This window comes from Poecilia mexicana, unplaced genomic scaffold (assembly GCF_051168715.1).
Source record: "Poecilia mexicana isolate PSO_F unplaced genomic scaffold, ASM5116871v1 scaffold_7, whole genome shotgun sequence".
Taxonomy (NCBI): domain Eukaryota; kingdom Metazoa; phylum Chordata; class Actinopteri; order Cyprinodontiformes; family Poeciliidae; genus Poecilia; species Poecilia mexicana.
The window spans coordinates 29,831,661-29,855,139 of NW_028263376.1; the positions used below are offsets into that span (position 1 = coordinate 29,831,661).

General features: G+C 37.7%; 2 protein-coding genes across 2 annotated transcripts; one reads left to right on the forward strand and one right to left on the reverse strand.

Annotated features, from left to right (window-relative positions):
• Positions 1 to 2,850: 2,850 nt before the first annotated feature.
• Positions 2,851 to 8,345, forward strand: tprg1l (tumor protein p63 regulated 1-like). Its single transcript, XM_014973026.2, has 6 exons — positions 2,851 to 3,231; positions 3,422 to 3,513; positions 3,631 to 3,681; positions 3,758 to 3,883; positions 5,515 to 5,668; positions 6,161 to 8,345. Exons 1-6 carry the CDS (start codon positions 3,001 to 3,003, stop codon positions 6,353 to 6,355), a joined length of 849 nt encoding a protein of 282 aa, XP_014828512.1. The 5' UTR covers positions 2,851 to 3,000; the 3' UTR covers positions 6,356 to 8,345.
• Positions 8,346 to 8,719: 374 nt separating this feature from the next.
• Positions 8,720 to 23,253, reverse strand: wrap73 (WD repeat containing, antisense to TP73). The gene is made up of 13 exons (XM_014973024.2): positions 22,862 to 23,253; positions 22,260 to 22,347; positions 21,639 to 21,791; positions 20,065 to 20,181; positions 13,164 to 13,236; positions 11,415 to 11,518; positions 11,138 to 11,224; positions 10,332 to 10,466; positions 10,167 to 10,244; positions 9,984 to 10,086; positions 9,743 to 9,868; positions 9,353 to 9,544; positions 8,720 to 9,134 (listed from the first exon to the last, which is right to left on the reverse strand). Exons 2-13 carry the CDS (start codon positions 22,326 to 22,328, stop codon positions 9,022 to 9,024), a joined length of 1,350 nt encoding a protein of 449 aa, XP_014828510.2. The 5' UTR covers positions 22,329 to 22,347; positions 22,862 to 23,253; the 3' UTR covers positions 8,720 to 9,021.
• Positions 23,254 to 23,479: the final 226 nt, after the last annotated feature.

Sequence of the window (23,479 nt, forward strand, 5' to 3'; positions counted from 1 at the left end):
AAGAGTGGAATTTTGACCCCAAAATAATTTTGAAATTGCTCTCATGGGTGCAAAAATTGCTCTATTGGTATGAAAGTCGGTCATGACATTGATACGAATGCCTGCTCTGGTAAAATGTTTTCAAAATTTCCCTAGGGCTTACGGTTTTCTGTCCAGGTGCTTCAGAGCAAAGTTTTGGGACAGGATAACTGACGTTCCTCCCCAGTGTTTTACATACATTTCTGAAAAATCTCTGAGCTCAGCGCACACCATTTTTCTCTCATCACTGCAATTACTGTGATTGAGCTACAGATATGAATCGCGGTAATAGATGAGATGAGAAATAGCCCTCTCATATGCTTCAAACGGTTTTTAGATCGGACTTACGGAACCCGAACGGGAAGCAGTCGTTCGGACTGCTTTTTCCATTAAAACTGACTGGGTGTCTCATAAAGATAGATAAGTCTGACACACACAGGGCACTTTCATCACTATAGCAACAGAATGCAGAGAGGGAGAACTGCTGGGGTTTGGACTACAAAGACTCTGTAGTTCTAAATATGGCGGAACACTTTAATACTGAGGGCAGAGCAGAAGGTCAGAACTACAACATGGCGGAACACTCAATGATTACAGAGGAGGGCTGAGCTGGCAGTTAGAACTACTTCCTGTTTTGGGCATTATACAGGTGGATTAACCAAACCACTGTTACACATTGGATTAGTGTGGTTATGAAAATTAAGTTTACTGAAAGTTTCAAAATAAAACTCTGAAAATTGCACTGACAAAAGTGCATCGCCGTAGGCGATGCAAAAATGAAAATCTTTTTTTTATGTTTTTTTTCTCAGGATAGTGAACTGCCTTGCGCAGCAAGGCAGTTCATTAACATTAGCATTTCATGGTTGTCTCAAAGATTGAAATCCTTCCCCAGCTTTCTGTCTCACACACACAGCAGTTGGCTGAGGGCCAATCGCTATAGCAACAGAATCCAGAGAAAGGCAAATCTGCTGGTTTGGACTACAAACCAGCAGCCATAACTGCCATAACTGTAGTTCTATCTATGGCCAAGACTCAGTTAAAACAGAGGCCTGAGCAGCATGTCAGAACTACAACATGGCGGAACACTCAGTTATTACAGAGGAGGAGTTGGCTGGTATTATAAACAACTTGTGCTTTGAGCATTATATAACTGATTTAACCTGATCACTATTACACATGAAATTAGTGTGGCAATTTCAAATGAAGCTTATTGAAAATTTTCAAAATAAAAGCCTTGACAATTTTTACATCATGTAATTGCTCTTTTTACATACATTTCTGCAAAAAGTTCTGAGCTCAGCGCACACCATTTTTCTCTCATCACTGCAATTACTGTGAATGAGCTACAGATATGAATCGCGGTACTAAATGAGACGACAAATAGCCCTCTCATACGCTTCAAACGGTTTTCGAATACGTATCACGGTTCCCGAATGGAAAGGAGTTGTTCGGACAGCTTTTTGGAGTGAAACTGGCTGGCTCAAACACATAGAATTGTTTCTCCCCCTGTCTGGAGAAACACAGGGGGAGGCTTGATCACTATAGCAACAGAACACAGACAAAAGCCAAACTGCTCCTTAGGACTACAAAAACACCATCTTTGTAGTTCTAAACACGATGGAACACTTTACTACAGAGGCCTGAGCAGAAGGTCGGAAGGTCAACATGGTGGAACCCTCAATCATTACAAAGGAGGGCTGAGCTGGCAGTTAAGAAGTACATAATGGTGGAACTCTGACTTATTACAGAAAGAAGGTGAGCAGAATGTTATAACTACAGACAGGGCAGAATGTTCTGGGCATTATATATGAACTGGTTTAACCCAACCACTGTTAGACATGGGATTAGTGTGGCCATTTAAAATGAAGCTTACTGAAAATTTCAAAATAAAAGCCTGACTATTCCTCTCAGGCCTTTATTATGTTTTTCTCTCAGGTTAGTGCAGAGAGAACTACAGATTTAAATCGCGGTTCCATCGGAGACAAGAAATTGCCCTCTTATATGCTTCAAAAAGTTTTCGGATTGCTCTTATGGATGCTGAACAGTAAGCCGCTTTGATCAGAAAAACTAACTGCTTCAAAGAGTTGCTGCACTCCTCTCATGCTAGTGCAACGCCCTAGGCGTTGCAATAATATTAAGCTTTTTTCGCATTTTTTTTCCTCAGGATAGTGAACTGCCTTGCGCAGCAAGGCAGTTCATTAACATTAGCACAAGATTGTGCACAACATTAGCACAAACTTTAGCATTTTACTGCCCCCACTAGTGCACTGCCTTGCGCAGCAAGGCAGTGCACATCCTAACATCCTAACATCCTACATGAATATTAGTCTTCACGCTAATATTAGCATTTTGGCTTATGCATTAATTTCAACATACTGAATGGTACAGGTGCAGTTTAGTCAACATGTTTCTGACTCACCACAGGTTATTGACTACATTGAAGCTTTCTTTAGCATTAATGCTAATTTTTTGCATCAGAACGCTTGATTAAAAACCGACGGGCACACTTTGGCATGCCCCTTAAAATTTCTGCGGAATTTTCTAGTTTTTATTTGCTATTGCTTCGAACAAGAGATGAAACAAGTGACAACTTGTAAAACGAGTCAGTGTCATGCAAGGAAACATCAGTAGCCAACTATACTTTGAGGCATAATGTTTACTTCTTAATGGTGAAAATATTTATTTTACCACTTATTAAACGTGAATGATGACAATGAGTTGCATGGAATGTACGTCTGCAAAATGTTTCTGACAAAAGGGAAGAGTGGTTTAAAGCACAATTAATCCACAGTGAGCTGGGTGAATGTCCCTTTAAGAGGAAGGAAATGAAACGAGAAGCCAGCCGGAACTGCTTCCTTGTTACCCCCGACTATCAAAACATTCGTGCGCTATGGGAGAGTCCGCGTCCTCGGAAATCCATTTTCTAATGTGAAATTCGGCGTTAGTCGTCAGGAAAACTTCGCGAACATCGTCTCCTCCGCCATGCTCCAACTGAACGACACGGTGGACCCGGAGAGCCCGGGTGCTGCGGTTCTCCTCCACGCAGAGACCGAGGAGGGGGTCGAGGTCGCCTTCACGCCTCCGGAGGCCGCCGGACGGGGCTTCGGACACGCAGCTTCCGTGGCCTGCTGCCCCCCGTTACAAACGCTCACGCCTTTTCATGTGCACAACCCCACGATGCAAGCGAAAGTCAAGGACTACTTCGTGTTCAGGGTGAGCTGCATATAAATGTGAATAACTACATTTAAAGCTGCCAGAAAGCTCCACTAAACTGTCGTGATACAAGATGTACTATATTAGTGCAGTATTTTTTACAGCAGTGCAGTAGGACATCACAAAGATGCTGGTTTGTCTGAGCAGGTGATGCTGATGATTGGCGGTTGTTGTGTGATGCTGATCTCAGCCAGGTACCATCGAGCAGGCTGTGAACGACATCCGGACCGTGGCGCTCCCATCCGAGGACGGGGAGGTGCTCAGCGTCTGGCTGCTGGCAGAGTGAGTATCCATCAGGCCGGGCCTGCCATCATCATCATCAGCTGATGAGGAACTAACAGCCGATTTTCCCCAACATAAATCCTCATATTCTGGTGTTTATTTGTGGGATTTCCACAGAGTAGACCATTGGAACAACGAGAAGGAGAGACTTGTTCTAATAACCGATAAGTGAGTAAACAAGCTTTCCATGCTGACTGTGTGGTTTTAGGAAGTGTAAACAGAAAATGTGTTTTTTTGTGTGCAGGTCTCTGCTAGTGTGCAAGTACGACTTCATTAATCTGCTGTGCCAGCAAGTTGTCAGGATATCCCTCAACGCTGTAGACACCATCTCTGTGGGGGAATTTGAATTCCCACCGAAATCTCTCAACAAGTGGGTCATTTTTGTTTTTTTGCAGCATGACAGTATTATTTGCTTCAAGTAAACAGGCATGAGACCAGTCGGTCAAAAAACAGTGTGACATTATTTCCCTTGAAAGCAACATTTGTCATTCATGAATTCGAACCAGTCAGGTTGTTGTAGGAAAGAAAGAAGAAAAAAAACAAAACAGCCTGGGATGTTCATGTTGGATGGTTCAGATCTAGCTCTCACTTTTGTCTTGGTTGGTTCGGTTACAAGAGGACAGCGTTAAGCATGACTGTCATCTTTATTGATTAGATCTACTTAACTCGCTGTACGTGCAAATAAACGCATAACCACGCCACATCGTGATAGCCGTCAGCTATCAGTAGGTCAAATAGTCGTTAGGAGTTTGCGATGACCTCCTGACCTGCATCGGTGGCATAAAACTGAAGGGTGAACTTTGACCCCCCATATTTCACGAGGCTTAAGCAACACAAGTAGATTGTGTTTTGAAAAGATAAACTGAATAAGAGACAGTAGCTACAGTTGGTAATCTACACAAACATAAGAAAACAAACCACGTGCACACTGACTGATGCAAAACTTTTAATAAGATTCATTAATTATTTATGTTGTTGTCCATGCTGCTGTGTGGTTTACTTTGAAAACTGAAGTAGGAGGAATTCCTTCTATCTCCTCTATTGACTGCAGGGAATGAGCATAAACATTCAACATTATAGCCAAAATATTAACCATCTACTACCTTAAATTAAAAGTAGCTAAAAATACAAGACTGTTTATCGAATGTTTGTCGCTGAAAAACGTCTGGCATGTCTTTGTTGTGTCTGGTAAGGTTTGTGTTTGGACTGGTAAACTAATGCAAGCTCGTCCTCAAACCTCTTAAATGTGTCAACACATATATTTAGCGCCATCCAGGTGCATCCAAGCCTCACAGGACAGATGTTAGTTCCACGTCTGAGCAAGGCCTTAAATAATACGTATGTCATGGTTGCCTTCTAGTAACTAATATCTGTGCTACGAATGTTTTCCAAGTGAAAATATGAAATCTGACAACACAAACAGTGTTTGATAATGTTTCTCGTAATCTCTGCTTATGTTATGTCTTACCGTTTTATCTCGCAGGCATTAAATACAAGGGAAAACTCAGACACAGATAAAAGCTACTTAAAGATGCTGCAGTGCTTGGTAAAAAAAAAAATAATCAAAAAAGTAATTTCCTTAAAAAGTTACATTGTTCCTGACTAGGTCTGTCACGATAACAAATTTTGATGGACGATAAATTGCCCCAGAAGTTATTGCGATAAATTATAATGTTGTTTTGAAACCATTTGGAAGTAATATAATGTTAATGACATAATAATCCAAGAACACATACTCAAAAGATCAATAAATTTTAAATTCTATTGAACATTTTACACTGGAACTGGGAGACATTTTAAACATTCAAAACAACAATTATGAAGTCTCTGTAAACAAAATTGTCTTAAAAACAAAGGTCTAGTTGAGACCAATGCACCAGACTGAAGAGACCAGGTTTGATAGAGAGAGAGAAAAGAGACAAATGCGTTCACGTTAATTTGTCATGCGATTAATTGAGCTATTGCTTATTGTGACAGGCCTGTTCCTGACTTGTTTTGCAGAAGAGAGGGCTACGGGATTCGCGTTCAGTGGGACAAACGTCCCCGAGCCTCTTTTCTCAACCGCTGGAACCCTTGGTCCACAGACATGCCGTACTCCACCTTCACAGAGCACCCCATGGCCCGCGCCGATGAGAAGGTGGCCTCCCTCTGCCAGGTGTGATCTGCTTCACTAAGCTGGCCAACAAATGATTTCATAGCAAGTCCATTCCTCAGTTTCACTTTGATAAGCACGGCAGCCTGAAATGCAATCTACCACATAGTGTTGTCATCGGTGATCTAAATGTTGTTTGAGGCACATTGAGCAACAACAGCTCCAGCAGTCACAGGCCAGCTGAAAACAACAGAGCTCTAGTGGTATTAGTAATCCTCCAGAACAAAGGGCCATTCATTCATACCACCTTAATCTGCATAAATGGCTTAGCTCAAAGCTGCTTTTTTTTCCCCTTCTTACTAACAAGGCAGTAGCACTTGTTTGGACCTTTCTGCATGCATATTCTATATGCAACAAATGAAGCTCTTTTGGCTATAACGCTTTAGTACTATGAATTATCCACTTTTCGTCTGAGTTTTGATAAGGATATAAACGGTATATTAAAAGTTTACAAACAAGTTTGATCCTGTTTCATGCATTTCTTCTCTTCCCCAGCTGGACAGCTTCAAAACCCAGCTGATACAGGCGGTGAAGAAAGCCCACAAGGAGCACCCCATCCCCGGCCGGGCTAACGGCGTCCTGATCTTGGAAAGACCCCTGCTGATCGAGACCTATCTGGGCATCATGTCTTTCATCAACAACGAAGCGAAGCTGGGCTACTCCATGACGCGTGGCAAAATCGGCTTCTGAGTTTCTCATGGGATTGTCCCCGTCTGTCTTTGTTAAACTGCACTGTCTGACAGAAGCTGCGGTTCAATACAGCTTGCCTGTGTGTGTGTGTCTCAGTCGAGTCAGTCGACATTTCCACACTTCCTTAATTTGGTGTTGGAGACATGTGGTCTGGCTGCAGCAGGTAAAAGACAGTTGGAGCTGTAATGACTGCCATTTTATTTTATTCGCTGCTTTCCATTAAAAATCTGCAGATCAACCTCACACTCCCTGCTCTGCAGCAGATGCTTTATGCAAGATAACCTGCAAAACTCCTAAACTCCTTGTAGATTTAGTAAGTTCCTGAAACTTAGGGGTCATTTCTGATCTTAAATGGGTTTAATTAGGAATTGGGTTTGTTTGAGTTTTTATCTGCAGCAACAAACCATGAAGCAATGTTAGTTAAAACAGTTGTTAGACTTGGTGCATTACATGGTACTGAACTCCATGGCTGGATTATTTCAAAAGGGAATTTGCCAATTATGTCATATGATGAACACAATAAGGAGACTAACAAACAAATTGCTTTTCTACATCGACAGCATGCGCACAGTGAAAGTTACATGTTTTATTTCATTATGTTTAATTTTCTTGAGTAAGGAGAAAGGATTTGTCACTGGTGTTCTATGCAGGAGTTTGGATCTTTTTCCTTTCTGTTGTGCTTCCAGTAAACGATGTTTCCTCCTGAAGAACATTGAGCTACAGATTATTAAAACTTGGCCATTTTTGATGAAGGCAAGTTGAAAAATGCCTTGAAGTGGTGCAATGAAAAAACCTGGGTTCTATTTTAACATAATTTGCCGAAGATGACCATGTTTGGTCCTTTTTCACTTTATTGTAATTTGACAAATTTCTATGCTCAACATCTTTAGGAACTCTAAAGTGTTGCACACCATTATCACCTGAGGCACAGCTACGAATTTCAGCATTAAGTTTAAACTAAAGGCTATATGTTAATAAACCAAACTTTTTTAATGTTTTTACATTTTCAAAAGCTGAAGACCAACACCCTTTTTTATTTTATTTCTACAGCTACCCAGACCTGTAAATTACCGAAAGGAAATTCAAAACTTTTTTAAGCCTGCATAGGAACCATGGAGAAAATTGAGAGATTTAGCAAAGTAAATAAATAATGTCAACCCATGGCAAAGTGAGAGTAGCAGCATTTCTTCAGACATGATGCAAAGAGTACTTCAGGTATTGGAACAAAATGTATTCTTAAGAAAACCAGGTATGAGTGAAGCAAACTCAATTACATTTGTTGTGGAGCAATAGAAAAAATTTCACCAAAGATAAAAATGCTCAGTAAAAGACACATCATGTCTGGTGCCTAGTGTAGGATAGATTTGAAATTGGCTCAGTTTGTCAGGTCCAGATTTAACAATGATTTGTGCCAAAAACATCAGTTTTTTACCGAGACGTCCTGAATGGCTCGGCTTTCACCTTCACCGATTCGCCAAGCCTTAAATGGTGAAAATATGGTTCAACCAGAATGAGCCAACATTTTCATACCAACATTGACGAACACAGAATCCAAACTTTATCCGCAATGAGAAGCTTTGAGATGTGCCTGAGAAGAGTGAGTAGCCAGTTCTTCCTTTATCCAAATAACTTCATTTTTTTTAAATCTAGGTCAATGCCTGTCCAACCAAAAAATTCAAAACAAGCAAACCTAACCAGATGTCTCGCAGCACATTTTTCTGTCCTTGCGCATGGTCCTTGCACGCCAAGTTTGCATGACAGATTTTTTTTTTGTTGCACAATATAACTTATGTTTAGTTGTAAATAAGTGTTTATCTGTATTTTTAAAATTAACGTATGAATGCTAATACAAAATGTCTTATGTATGCCAGTTGAAAAGTATTTTATTTAAAAAAAGAAATGTTAAAATGTTTTGAGGCTTCGATTCGATCTCTGTTTGCAGCTCAGCAGCCAAGACTGAAAAGTAATAAAGACGTTCCTGTTTTTCTAATGACAGTTTATCTGGTTCCTTATTGTTGGTTGCAGAAGAAATGTATTGCTTTCTTCCCTTTTCAGAGCTACTATAACATAATTCATGACCCCAGCCTGCTGAGCCATACAGGATGGACTTTCATAGTTGCACATGTAACCATTTAGATTTTTTCTGTCCTTGCTACTAGCTGGGTTATTCATTGTGCAGGTCATACAGCTTCATGCTTTAAAAAGGGGTTTACAAAAGATATATCAATATTAATTTCATTCTGGACCTTAAAAACTATTATGATTAACTTATTTATGTGAAGGTAATTTCTAATTTTATACACATAATTAGAAATTATGTGTATAAAATTGGAAATTACAGTTTACAAAGTAGATCCATCAAAGTAAGAAACTGAAGTATTTATTTCAAAAAAATTAGAACAAGTACAAACATTCAAAGAAACATGTACATAAATAGTTTAAGGCTAAGGCTTAGTGCTGAAAAAACTAGCACTAGTTTTTAAACTAGTATCTTTTAGTTTAAAAAGTTGTTTTTTTCTGAAGGAGTAGGAATGTCATCAGGTTTTGAACATTTTTTGGTTTTTAAGCTGCTATAATCCAGATACATTAGATATCCAGGAGTGCTTCCACTGATCTACAAGTACAAAATTAAACCTGAACTAACTCTAGAGTAAATGTTGTGACTTTTACTTTTCTTCGTGGTCAGTGTCCATATAGCACAAACACAGCTGGTCTTTCCCAAGCAGGATCACAGAGTCACCACTGCAGTGCCAGTTTAGGGACTGGACTTGAAAACTACCTGAAAGACAAAAAAACAGAGGAGTAACTGATCACTAAACACGTACAAAAAAAAAAGAGAAAAGCTTTTGTCAAAGATAACAGTAAGCACTGAAAATAATAGTATTTGCAAAGTTTATAGAGGACGTCTTATTCCACACATAGCCCAAGCTAACAGCTAACCCAAAATGTTGGAAATTTTAACCAATAAAGTCACAGTTTAAATTTTGAGTGCGATACCTTCAGCAGGGACCTGAACAGAAACGCAGCCTCCTGGAGACCACAGATAAAGTTTGCTGTTGCCGGTACACAGGGCCAGTCGGGGCCGACGGGGGTCCCACATAACGCAGCGTACGGCGGATGTGTGCTCCAGCACAGTGTCCAGGCTCATCTTCTGCATGTCCCACACCCAAACGGCAGTGGCCATGTTGTCTACAGAGACAGAAATGCTCATAAACTTTCACAGCCACTCTGTTTATAATGGTGTTAAAATACCAGGAGGGTGAAAAACAGTTGAGTATGAACGTATATATTACTGAAAAATTTAGAAGCCATAAACACATTTCACACAGTTTACTGGGGTCACCGATAAGTAAAAAAAAAAAAAAAAAAACAGCCATCGGTACTTACCATTTTTGGTGGCAAGATAGCGACTGTCTGAGCTGAATGCCAGAACAGACACACCTATTTTGGGATTAGCTCTGTCTGGCTCTGGCTTGACCACAGGAATTTGGACAGGCAGGGGGCAGATCTCATCTGGATGAGGAAAAACAACTCTGATTTTGTAAACAAACTAGGATACTTCAATTGGGATTATTATTGTTTTTTTAATCAAATATTGTTTTGTTGTAAATGAGTATTGCTGACATACACTTGCTCTGGGTGCTGAAAAGCGTGGAGCCCATTGTGATGTTGTGTAGTGACAGCTCATCACTGACCACTGCTGGTCTTCTGTCCACTTCCTTATACACAATCTAAGGACATAGGATGTAGCAAATAAGCTTGATTAGAAAAATAAACTACAAAGTATTTTAATTTCATCGTCAATACTCACAGCTTTCGTGTTGTCAATGGTTGCAGGATGCTCAAACTGTACGATTTTCTTCCACGTGATATGATTGAGGATGCGCACCTGACAAATATAAGAAACACAGTAAGAAATCTACAAATAATGACCATCGGTGCATATAAAATGTTGACACTTTCTAACAAACTGTACTTTCTCATCATAACTGCCTATAGCCAGGAACTGGCTGCTGGGGCTCCAGGACACAGACTTCACACCGAGGGACCACTCATAGGCACTGTAGGTCGACAGCAACCGGCCATCCAAGGAATATAGCAAAACCTTATACTGTGGAGAATAAACAATTAATAAACTAAGGTATTGAAGCAACTGTTTGGCATTTTTATGCAGCTTCAAGATCTGAAAAGAATGAAGCAGGTGGTACTTAGATTGGCCTCATTTTCTAAAAGAAAAGCAATGTTTAAAGCCAGAGTCATTACAAAATTAATCTACAATTCACTGGACTTCTAACAAATTTCAATAAGATGATTTCTCCATCACTATGTCTATCAGTAACAGCTTTTTATTTTTAGAATACTTTTATGGAGTACGTTTTAAATTAAAAAAAACAACCTGTTTCTTTTTCTAACAGCTAATTCAGTCATTTACAGTAAGTATATAAAATAATAAAATGTAAACAATGTTGAATATGTCTGATCTACACAAAAGTGCTCAAAACTGGCAGAATTAAAGATGATATAATAGGCTAAATAAAGTATAAGTTAACACAGACACAAGATCAAATCAACAGTGTGTTCAGGTTTTGGTTTCAATAAAAATGTGTTCACTGGGAAAAGTGGAAGACAGACAAGTCTAACTTCAATGAGCACAATCAGCAGCTTTAAGAAACATTTGGTAACTTTTGCTTTTTTAATGCATTGAAGCAAGTATGGTTCATATCTATATTTGCCATTAGTACAGTTAGTTTATTTCAGTTGTTGAATCTTAAAGGAACAGACCTCTAGACAGCTGTCCCACACCGCTAGCACACATCCATTAGGAGACCACTCCAATCCTGCAAGGTCCTGAGTTTCAGTCTCAAAATGCTGTGAAATAAGTAAAAAAATTAATTAAATATATAATACGACCACAATTTGAAAATAATAAACACAAAACAACAATTTAAGACATTCTGACAAAATATAAATGAACAAAGTTGATTATGCAAAGATGGAATCAACTATTTAAAAAATAATAATAAAAAAATTTTAAAAAGCAAAGCAGTGTCCTACTTACCCTGAGTAAATGCCAGTCGTCACATACAAATATACTAACATAGTCTTTGCAATCACGGCGCTCGGCTAAAGCCATGTAGCATCCATCTCTGCTGAAGTCTATTCCTGTGGGTGACAGAGCAACAAGACCAGATTTTGTAGAAGTTCTTATTGTCTGCTTAAAATGGTACAACAATACCTATATTTAGCAACATTTCATACAAAAAAATAAAATAAAAACCATATTGGCAGGTCAGACGTTCTAAAGATTGGTGATCGGCCAGAAAATTGCAATCTGTGAACTCCTAAACAATACGGCCAAGACCAACAATTAGCGTAATATTCAACATCTGACTTTAGTGGTTGGCGAATAAAACAGAGGAATTATATTTGCTAAACAAATCAAAGTTATTAACACATAACAGGCCTCCTAGTTCAGTAACAGTAACCATTTCCATGTGGTGTTCAGTGGAGGCACTACCAGCCAAGATGTTGAAGCATCTTCAGTTCACACTTTTATCTTACTCTTGATAAGTCTATCTTATGTTCCAATGTGGATGTTCATTTTCCTCTTGTCCTTCATGTTAATTTAATAGTTTGGAATTGATACAGAAAAAGATTATTAGGCTCCATGTATTGAATGAAAAAATTCTACTGATCTAAAAAGAAATCAAGATAAAGTTCTACATTGTTTTAAAGATGGCCAACACAGAAAACATCCCATAGAAAGACAGGTTATCCTTGCTTTCATTCCATTAATCTTTACAGGCTCAATTGCTGTCCAGCTGCTAGTGAAAGCTGGACAATGGAAGGATGAATTCAAGTAATCTTCTATGATTCTTCTAACTTTGATCACAATGGCTGCTGTCTCCTGTAGCCAATACTAACCACTCACAAGTACTCCATTCAACCCCCCTTGACCTCTTAAACTATCCCTTTAAGTGGCAACATTCAGTTCGAGCTGCAGTGTTGCACACCAAGAGACACTCCCCAAGTTGCAATGCACAGGTCAAAAGGTGAAAACAACACCAGCACAACTGTCCCGCCTGGAAATAAAATTATTTTTAAACTGATCCGATTCAAAAGTGCGTCAGGAGGGAGAGTGGGCCTGAGCGCTGTTTTAGTTGAAAAAGCCCAACACCCCTAGTTTACTGAAAAATAATCATCACAATGACAATTTGCTGAAAGAGCTGTAGTTAGCAGAATGCCAAGTGTGTTCACTGGTAATAGATTATATAACTGCATTGACAGTTTGCTGATTAAAAATACGATCAAACTATTCAAAGATTTTTCTCCCATTTAATATAAACAGTTCAATCTACTGACTGGAATAACAGCGGAGGTCGATGTTTTCCACTGAATACGAACTCGTGGAGCTCTGTGTGTTTGATGCAATGTAATTATCTGATTGTTTGGCACCATCGAGTCTGCGGCATGCAACTACCGCGGCCGAAATCATTTATATGACAGTCTAGAAGATAAACGGATTGTAGAGGGGCATGGCATTACATGTGGAAAATGAGTAGAGACCGAGACAATCATATATCCAGTAGTCGCTGACAGGGCCGTTATGAGGAGCATGCCCCATTTACTGAAGAGGGAGCACAGCTGTCACCAGTGACGGCCATACTTTGGCCATATCCCGGGTTTTGCCACAAGGTAAAGAGCAGTAAGTGATTAATGAGGTATGTCAAGGCACTCAGCTGACCCTGTCCTCAGGTACTATAGCAGTACATACTGTAAACATTCATAATACCACTCCCATACTCACCCTTCTGACATGCCTTGGGATACTTGATGTAAGACACGGCTTTCGTGCAGAGGGACCAGACGGTAATTCTCAGCTGTCACAGCAAAAACAAAAAACACAAGATATGTTTTTTTTGTTTGTTTTAGTAAAAACATACTCTAAAATATACACATTTATTTCTCTTACACATGTAAAGACAGATGAAATTCACAGTCTGATCTTTGATGAGAAAAGCTCTTCAGAAAATGTGTCAAGCCAGCTACAAACAGAAGCTGCTCCCATTCAAGACTGGTTTGCATTTACAGCGGTTTGAAGACGTTTTTACCCCCTGGCATGCAAATGTTTCAGATGAGCAAATTATGTCTTAACACCAGACTAAGACAATCTAAGTAGGAACAAACTTTAGCTTTCAAATTATGAGTTGATTCGTTGAGGGAATACGGTTTCCCAAACCAAGTTGGTCCTATGAGAAGAAATAAAACTCAATCATTCTAATAGCTGCTTATGCAAAACAAAGCAGCAACAACTGCCAAGTATTTGGAATAACTAGCAATTCACAAAAGTGATGTCAATGTTTGTTTTTGTTAAGTTGTTTTTGTTTTTTTAAGAACTCTACAGGCTCTTAGAGAAATATTAGTAGGTCAAACACTCCAACTACCAAGGCAAGTTTATCACACTTTCAGGATTTCCCCATTTCTGGATAATTGCTCTCATACATTCTAGGTCTTTTACATACGAATGACGTGTTGCTTTTTTTTAAAAATATTTCAGTATTCTTTGTGTTATCAGACAGGCTCTATTGAAATAAAGCCTTGATTGTGCAGGTCAGGTTTTATCCAGTCCTGAGTGAAAATACTTGAAGTCAGTTGACCAAATACAATTTGGTTTATGAATGTTAATTCATGATTTAATAATTACCAGGGAACTGACTTTTTTTTTTCCTCCAAAGGATCAGGTTAGCTTGGATTGCTTTATTCTCAAAATAAATGAAATCAAATAAACATATATATATATATATATATATATATATATATATATATATATATATATATATATATATATATATATATATATATATGTGTGTGTGTGTGTGTGTGTGTGTGTATATACTGCTAAAAAAAATAAAGGGAACATTTCACTTTATTTTTGTGTGTGGCTCCAAATCCAGGCCTCCATTGGTTAATAAATTTGATTTCCATTGATGATTTTTGTGTGATTTTGTTGTCAGCACATTCAACTTTGTACAGAACAAAGTATTCAATGAGAATATTTCATTCATTCAGATTTAGGATGTGTTATTTGAGTGTTCCCTTTATTTTTTTGAGCAGTATATATATAAATTTAAGTTAACTTTGTCTCATATCTAATTTGTTTGAAGATTTTAAATATGTTAATTTGATTAAAATTGGTAAAATTTGAAAATAACTGTAAGGGAGGATATACTGATTGGAAGTAGAGCAGAGTCCAAGTCAAGCACGCTCTCATTTAACTCACAGATGAGAGTTCATATATACATAGCAGGAAACTGGCTCACTCTGATCTGTCTGCTCCATGGTTTAATGTTAGACACGTCCGCTACAAGTGTGACAAATTAACAGTTGTGTAGCTGCGAATGTCGTGCAGACTGACAGACGTAAAGCAGCAGCGAAGAAAAACTATGTGACCACAAGCCGACATGACAAGGAACCATGTGTTAATGGTCAGTTTCGACAACAGTCAGTCAAATATCCACCTATCTCAGTTCAGCAAAGTTCAGGAGCAAAAAAAAAAAAAAAAAAAAAAAAAGGAGGAAAGGAGGCAGCACTCAAATTATAGTTAAGGAAAATAGTGGAATAAGGTTGTTTAAAAGCTTGGATCCTCAACAGTGATCATTTAAACAGAATAACTCCAAGGTTTCAAGGCCATAACTGATTATTTTTTACTACAAAATATTTTCTGGTTGTTAGTGGACACTGAGAGGTGTTTTTTTTTTTTTTTGTTCGTTTGTTTGCATTTAGCATACACAGTTGTAATTAAAACTAAATAGAAAAAAATTATCCCAAACTTTAACCGTTTCTCAGAAATAATATTTTTGGCAACTTATGGCTATTAGAAAACAAAAACATGCCTACTTCAAGCATTTATATGTGGTTGCAAACCCGTGTTGTCATTTTTGGGCAATGTTTAAAGCCTTAAATAATATTATGACATGTCGCATCCAAAGTTATCAGAAGTGAATCTTTTGCATTAAATATTCAGCGATGTAACTTATACAATTTCTGCTGGTAATCTTCCAAGAATCATTAAATAACAAAGAGGGTTGAGATAATTCAATATTAACAGAAGAGTAAGTTTTACTTGGTAAAAAAAAAAAAAAAAACAGGAAACTAACTTCTTTTGGATGGTCATTCTTAATAATACTAATTTTAACTTTTAGACTCTATAACTTTTAACAACACTTCTGAAATGAGGACCTTTTGTTATAGCATTCAGTCAGACATATGAACAGGGGATAAATCCGTCACTGAAACAGTCTGAAGTGTTGACCCTTCTGTTTAGTCAGCCAGTTTGGACAACCAGCTGTGTAGACCCTGCAATAACATCTCACTGCAGACTTACTGGACTTCCCCTCTGTTAAGCTGCCATAACAACCAGAGTCAACACTGCTCAAACACCCACATGCTTTACACATAAATGCTTCGAGGCCACCACATATGCAATGCAGAGTGATGATCAAGACCAGAACAGAGTGTAACTTTAAACTGAGGAGGGAAAAATGTGTGTGTGTGCGTGTGTGTGTGTGTGTGAGCAAAATAGGTGGGAAATGATTTTGCTTGTGTGGCGGAATGCAATTAGAACGAGAGTCAGTAAAGCTAGGATTAAAATGAAGTATTCTCACCAATTCTGGAGGAGCAGTTTTAAAGTGGGTGGCTGGGATTTGAGAAGTATCGGCGGTCTGGTGGTTACCCTAACCCAACCATGTGTTTAAAACTTAAAGAACTCAGTGAGAAAATACAGGTAATGAGGAAAGTCTGCAATAAATGTATCATCCATTTTATTGCATGGTTGTGTGAGGGTTGGAGGATAGGAAAGTGCACCTGATGCTGGATAACCCTATCTGTCAACAGAGGATTAGACAGAAGGCATTCCACATAAAAAACTATCTCAAACCAATATAGACCATATCTCCAGTTACCGTCTCATGAATTTACCAAGGAACTATGGCCTCTTGTGGCCTACAAAGGCAACGGGCGACTTATTGTCCCACGCTGCGTACCATCTGCTGCCTACATTTACAGTCTACAGTAGCAGTATTGCCAACTATGTTACATGCAAGTAATGCTTCAGCTGAACCTGCCAAAAACATCCCGGCTAATCTGATCTCAACAATGTGAAAAATCCTAAATGAAGATGCCCTCAAGCTTCTCCTTGGCTATATATTTTTTTTCGACTTGGGTTTATTGGTAAAGATAAACAGTCATGTTGGAGGGGGATTTTGTGAGGTACTCAGGTAAATGACTGGAACCTAAAACTTACAGAAAACAGACAACTGCAACACTTTTAAGTTACTTTCTAGCAAGTCTTCAATGTGGGCCCATCCTTTTCACCCAGATTAGGAAAGTGATCAAAAGAATATATAAAATACCAAAAATAGTAGGGTATTTTGGTTTAGGTTAAAAGTGAAAAACTAAGGCAGTACACCAAGCAGATTTACCAGCACACAGACGCACAAACACTTCCACAAAGGCACGATGCAAAGCACAGGCAGCTGTCACTAAACAAGTTAATATAGCAGGCTGTTTATGAGTGGAGCTGAAATTTAAGCTTGACACGAACACCAGCCTGGCACTGCGTAAATGAAATCCTGATTCAGGGTGAAGGCAAGTTCAGTGGACTGTTTCGAATTATTGTCAGTTTTTTTTTCTTGCTTTGTGTTGGTTTGGCCATCCTTCACACAACAGTATGGCAAGTGAGGAAGCATTAATTAATCAACCTATCTTTGCTTCTTTACCATGGAATGTTTAAAGAACAATACATTCTTGATGCCACTGTATTAATTATGTGTAACTAAGCTATGTTAGTTACACATAACATAGCTTAGTTGTTATGTGTAACTAAGCTACACATAACAACTAGCTTAGTTATGCTAAGCTAGTTGTTTAGTTACCATTTAGTTACCATCAGTTCATCAGTTACCATTTCAGTAACTGATGAACTGAAATGGTTCATCAGTTACTTATGAACCATTTTGTTTGAGACAGTGCTAAAAAAGGGTTCATGCTTATTTACTGCAATTAACAGTTCATTTCCCTTTGAAACTTTTGCAGCATGGTTTTGAAAAGTCACATCACTTCCAAAACAGAACAATGTAAGATTAAGAGCGTAACAAAGGCTTTAAATCAGGCAGAGCAGAAGAACAGCATAAAAACATAAAAGTTACAAACAAATAAAAGTTCAAGTACATATTTCTTAAATTGTGTGCTTTGTTGGTCAGGTACAAATAGTTAAAAATTACAACAGTTTAATCTTGCAATGACATCAATCATGGTGATACAAGATAAGCCATTTTTGATTTATCTTTGCTTAAATCAAAATGACAGGCAAGTCCAACATAAAATTATTATGGCAAATAAAACCAAAAGTTAAAACTCAGAGTATGTATGCTTGTATGTGTTTTATGTAATACAGTTTGGTTTAACTTTAGCAAAAAGAAGATGAAGACTAACATTTTCTGATGAATAAATGGAAATGGCATTTTAAGATAAAAAATGGATATTGACCAATAAAAGACAAAATAGGTGCATCTCTAATTAAAACATATCAGAAAATCTGAAATCAGACTGTGCTTTTTTTTTTTTTTTTTTACAAGGGGTGGGATCATTCCACCCACTCCTGTTTTGTTTCTTGGAAGACACAAACAGACACAAAGCACTAAAACCACAGACACTTGCACTCTGTGCACCCTTCTCCAGACCAGACGGACTACGTAGTTGCACCACAACACCTGTCAACTGAGTCCCGGAGTCAGGTTCAGCATGACAGACACGGCCTGTCGCGGTGCCTTGTCATATTCCACATGGTCTTAGGACAGCAACTATGTTTTCTCACCCTTTATAAACACATGCCTGCTCTAGACTCTATATAAAACAGGACGCACAGAAAATAACCAAATGCGTCTTTATTACCCTGGGTGTAGTTTTGCCAACTTCTATTAATGTGCAATCAACTTCTGCTGACTTAATTGTTTTTGGCAGTTGAGCTGGTTAAACAAGACTGGAACATATTTATGCACAAGATGCGTGACAGGAAAAAAAGAAAGTCTTAATTCAAAACTCAAGATCTAAATCCTAATTCCTCTCGGGTTCGTCAGTGTCCAACTTCTGCTAAATGGTTCATGCTAATCAATCACATCTCATCTCAGCAGAGATATATATAAATCAAACCGATTCCAAGTATTTAGGGGAGTGGAATAAAACATCTCTCGTTACAAATATGTAAATAAACACACATCACACATGTCTTAGATGTTATGCAGTCATTACATTACTTTCACATTTTGAAAGTGTCTATCTCTAAACAGATGATAAACTGTACCATGCTGCATATACATAAGCTTAAACACGTTTCCCTTTGTGTGCGTTTCTCCGTTTGTATTTGGTTAAAAGCAAAAACGTGAAAGTTTAGATATTTAAGCATAAAAGGAGCTCTGAGTGAAACAGGGACGCAGGTGAGGTCAGCGAAAAGAAATTGGATTTCACAAAACAAAGAAGAAATAATAAGAATGTTATACCATCTTGATTCAGTCTATCATCATACAATATTGTTGTGTGTGTCCTACAAGGTGATTTAGTTTGCTTTGATTGAAGCTTATTGGCAGTGTATGGAAGGTTGAAGTTGAGATAATTTGAAAAGTTCACCTATAAACAAAATATTAAAGCCCACAGCCATCTTTGTATAAAAAAGTGTGTAGATGTTGGACTTACTTTGGAATAATTTAAAGTTTTCTGCCATTTAGACAAATGATAAAAGAATTTCCTTTTTATTTGCTAAATCTTAAAAAATCATCTTAAACTTTGACAAGGAAGGATAGGTCACATAGTAGCAACAAATAAGCTCTGAACAACCAAAAACCAATCACATTACAAAATAGTGGATATATAACATCAGGTGTCAACATGTCTAAAAGCATTAGAAGCTTCTTAACAAAAAATAAAATCCTTCGAGGAATTAGATTTTAATGAGTTGAGGGAGAGAATGAGAAACAGAAGAAAAACCTGATCCTTCATTTAGCTGATCTCTCCATTTTATCTAAACTGTTTTACATTCAGGTTTTAGAGTAAGACTGTGTTTGTGAATCACTACTATTGCACCAGATGCTCAGATTTGTAAATATTTGGGAGAAAACCAACTCTTTGCAAGCATCAAAACACTCGCTATGGTCAAGAGTTCTCAAAGGTTCACAGAAGAAACTTGATCACTTTACTGACAGGCAGCAGACTCATGGATCCATCCAGCCAACTCTATTTAATAAAATCAATTACTTAAAAATTAAAGATTATAAACGTTTGAGTGGCCCCTTTTTCAGAGCTGGCATTTTTATTAAGTGATTTCACCATTTTTATCAGCACTGTAAGTTTATTATAAGAATTTGCTTGCTAGGATCATAACAGAGCATGCACACATTTCACCCATATGTTAAAGGTACTTGAGACTCATGTATGACAGGACGCTAACAGGAGGGGAGGAATGAAATCAGGCTGAATACATGCAGCAGGTGGGGGTTCAGGGGGGCGTAGAGGCAGTCAAGGAAAGCTCTGGTGTCTGGCTATTTTCAGGTCTCCCCTTCCTCACAAGCCAGCAACAGTTGAAACCAAACAAGCGCACACATAAAAACACTTGCATTAGATGCATGCACCCGAGCATCAACTACTTTCATACTTACATGGAACTCGGTGGTGTTGAGAATGTGACGTCCGTCTGGACTCCAGCGTGAGGAGACTAGTCCGATCGAGCCCTCATCGATCTTACAGTGCCAGTCCGGCTGCTCCAGAGACCACACCTGAAGACGACGACGCAGCCAAGGGAGACAATGGCAGAAGAATGACCATCAAGTAGTTACCGTAGCCGTTCTTATAGTAATTTCAAACCGTTGATTTTAAGCTTTGAAAGACGAGCGAAAGTTTGAAACCATGAAAGACTGGAACTGGATGCCCTTTCAAAGGTAAGATGCTTCCTCTATATTCAGCATGACTGAGTTCACAAGGGAAAGAAAAAAATATTTCCACTAGAATAGTGACAACTAATTTCTCCTGAGCTTTTGGCTAAAAACAAATTATTACTGATTCCAGTGATTATTGTTCCTGAGGTGGTTTTTTTGACAATGAAAATGCTACAGAAGTGTTTCTGTTATTTTCACACAATCTAAATGTATTTGAAATAAAAAAAATAAGACTGGAGTCTTTAAGTAACATGTCAGAGGTATAAAGTTTAGACACCATACACATTAAGACCAATTTGTTAATGTCAAAGGCCTAAGACTCATCTCTTTGTGTACAGCTGGGTTTCACCTTTTATTTGAGCGAATGACTTTAAATCTTATCTAAAATTAATTTATTAAATAAAAAGCACCAATCTCCGGCTGTAATGTTGAAGGATTTTTAAACTTAAATTAGCAATATTTTAATGAAAAACTAACTTATCATTAAAAATACTAATATGAACCACTAGTGTGGTCTTTATTAATAATTTTCCAGCCTTGACAAGTTATCTAAACATCTTATACTTATAACTGTCTCTTTTACTGTTTTTTTAAAGTGGAAAATTTATTTAATGTATAGAAAACTGTGTAGAGAAAACTATCATAAACAAAGCATCTTAACAAGATATTGCCTATTCATAATTTTAAAGAAAGTGTACAAAACAAAACTAATTCATGCTGTATAAAAAAAGATAAATTATATGGTTTTGACATCAGCTTTTCTTGAATGTCATTCTAAACACCACAGGATTTTAAGGGGAAAACAATTTAATTATGAACAATGGTCTTTTGCTTGCTTATTAGATTAACTTCTGTGACAAAAATAAACAGAATTTCCATAGCAATCTGTAACATGTTTATGATACTCAATGAATTTTAAAACAGTGGTTGCCAAACTCTTCCGACCCATACTCAAGTATTGTTTGACTATAAATGATATCAATTAAACAGAAACATTGATAACATAAACATAATTAGCCAGATTTGTATCTATTTGCTAGTATTGTCTGTTAAATAATGTACAGCATAAATATGCTTTTGTTATTAGCTTTTCTTTTTTTTTTTTTTTTTTAAAGTTTAATCCCAAGACTCCAAATTGTCGCAGACTCAAATGGGACTCAACCCAGACTTTGGGAACCACTTATCAGAATGTGATTTTAAGAAATATTCTCAATATACCCAATATATCAAGATACCCCAAAAAATAATAAAATTGCTAAACTTAAATCCGGATCTTGGGTTATACTTGTATCTGTTACCTGTACCAGCCCCCTCTTGTACATAGCACATAGGATGAACAAAGAGTCAGAGGACCACTCCATGTGTGACACTTGATCCAGACAGGTGTAGAGCTGCAGGATTTGCAAAGTGCTAAGATCTCTCACAACTAGTCTGTATTGTACACAGGTAGCCTGTAGAAGAAAAAGCAAAAGTTGTAGAAGAACAGGCCTATAATTACACAATCAATTAGACAAAGGTTGGAATCAGACGATACCCCATGATCAGCACATAAAACGCTGAAATAATTAATGGTAGCTTTTCTATTCTTTCTATGACACAAAACTAACTTCTGAAAATAGGATTAAGGCAAGCTACATATACCTTAAGGTGTAATCTTGTAATTCAACCATTTTCTGTTAGACTCAAAACTACTACTGTTATCAAAAAACGTACAGCATATTTTTCTCCTTTTTGTTTAACATTCCATGGTGGAAGAAACTAATCAAAATCTGTTTCAGCAAGTCAGACCTCAAAGAAAACTGGAAATTGTCTTTTGCCAGAGAAGTGCTGATTGGTGCATCGCTACAAGACGTTGCATATGTATTGATACTTCTGCCACTGTAAACGTGGCTTACCATAAAACAATAAAAAAGACTTACCAAATATTTTCCATCAGGGGAAACTTTGCAAAGATGGTTGGACTGCTTAAAGACCTCAGAGAAATTCATTTTGCAATCACAACTGTTCCTATAATGAGATAACACAGAGTCTGCATTCAATCTTAAAAGCATAAACAAAGATGCACACAGTTGACATTGTAGTTTTCTCGTACTACCGCGTGATGTCGCCATACGTCCAGCAAAATACTACACTTCATGCATTAGGCAATATAAAGTTTTTCTCTCAAAATAAGTCAAATCATTAAACTACGTTCAAACTTAAACTGAAATGACACCGTTTTTAAAAATAACACCCGAAAGCACTGATACAAAAAGCTAAATGTGTTATTTTGACTCGCTGGCAAAACATAAAATAAAAGCGCTATCAACCCCGGTGGTACAACCATTTTTTCTTGTTTAATGAAAATATTATTTGTTAACAAACCATTACAGTAGACATGGAGACGTGAACTGCAAACATAAACTATTAGGGATTCCGTTAAACTAGCTCTAACTGGGCTCGTTCATTGCTAGCATGTAGCACTACTTAGCGGTTAACGTGAAAGCAAACCATGTAAAATATCCAAACATGCCACACTTACTCCTAACTTCAGCAGCATCACTTCCTTCGGCAAAACCTGGGATGTACAAACGTCTACAGGTCTTTCAGAGTTTCTTTCTTCGTATGAAAGCCTTGGGCACACACATTTTTAATCCAACTGTTGTTGGGTTTGTTTCTATGAACGTAAAATGACACACCGGTGCTGTCCAATCAGCGCTCGCCTCCACCGAAACGCCTTATGGGAAATGTAGTTTAAGAAAATATTTTTTTGTTTTGTTTTCTCTCCCCGAGTCAAAATGCTCATATAGACCAAATATAAAGAAACATATTGTCAGAAGTGTTTTATTCCCATGACCAGGCAATTATTATTTTTTTTAATTTTGCAGTCAAATAATTAGTTTTGCAGTGGTCTTGCCGTCCCCGTGTGTATAACATTTTAAATGGTTTGATTAATGGCTTTTCGTAATTTATATATAAAACCAAACATGTCTATACAAATAAATTAAGCATGTTTAAGTTAGGCTACAGCTATTTTCTTTCTTGAAAGGTAACAAGGTTTTTTTCCCGCTTGTGTGCGGCTAAACCGCGCTACCCCCTCTCTGCTTCCCTCAGCGCAAAAAAAGACGCTTCACCTCCTTCTCTTCGGTGTCGATCAGCA

Coding starts and splice junctions, on each gene's coding strand:
- tprg1l (XM_014973026.2), top strand. CDS start 3,001: ATGCTCCAACTGAACGACACGGTGGACCCGGAGAGCCCGGGTGCTGCG. Junction 3,514..3,630: donor AGCGTCTGGCTGCTGGCAGA/GTGAGTATCCAT, acceptor GGATTTCCACAG/AGTAGACCATTGGAACAACG. Junction 5,669..6,160: donor AGGTGGCCTCCCTCTGCCAG/GTGTGATCTGCT, acceptor TCTCTTCCCCAG/CTGGACAGCTTCAAAACCCA.
- wrap73 (XM_014973024.2), bottom strand. CDS start 22,328: ATGAATTTCTCTGAGGTCTTTAAGCAGTCCAACCATCTTTGCAAAGTT. Junction 11,519..13,163: donor TCCCAAGGCATGTCAGAAGG/GTGAGTATGGGA, acceptor TGTCACCCACAG/GAATAGACTTCAGCAGAGAT. Junction 9,135..9,352: donor TGTTCAGGTCCCTGCTGAAG/GTATCGCACTCA, acceptor TTTGTCTTTCAG/GTAGTTTTCAAGTCCAGTCC.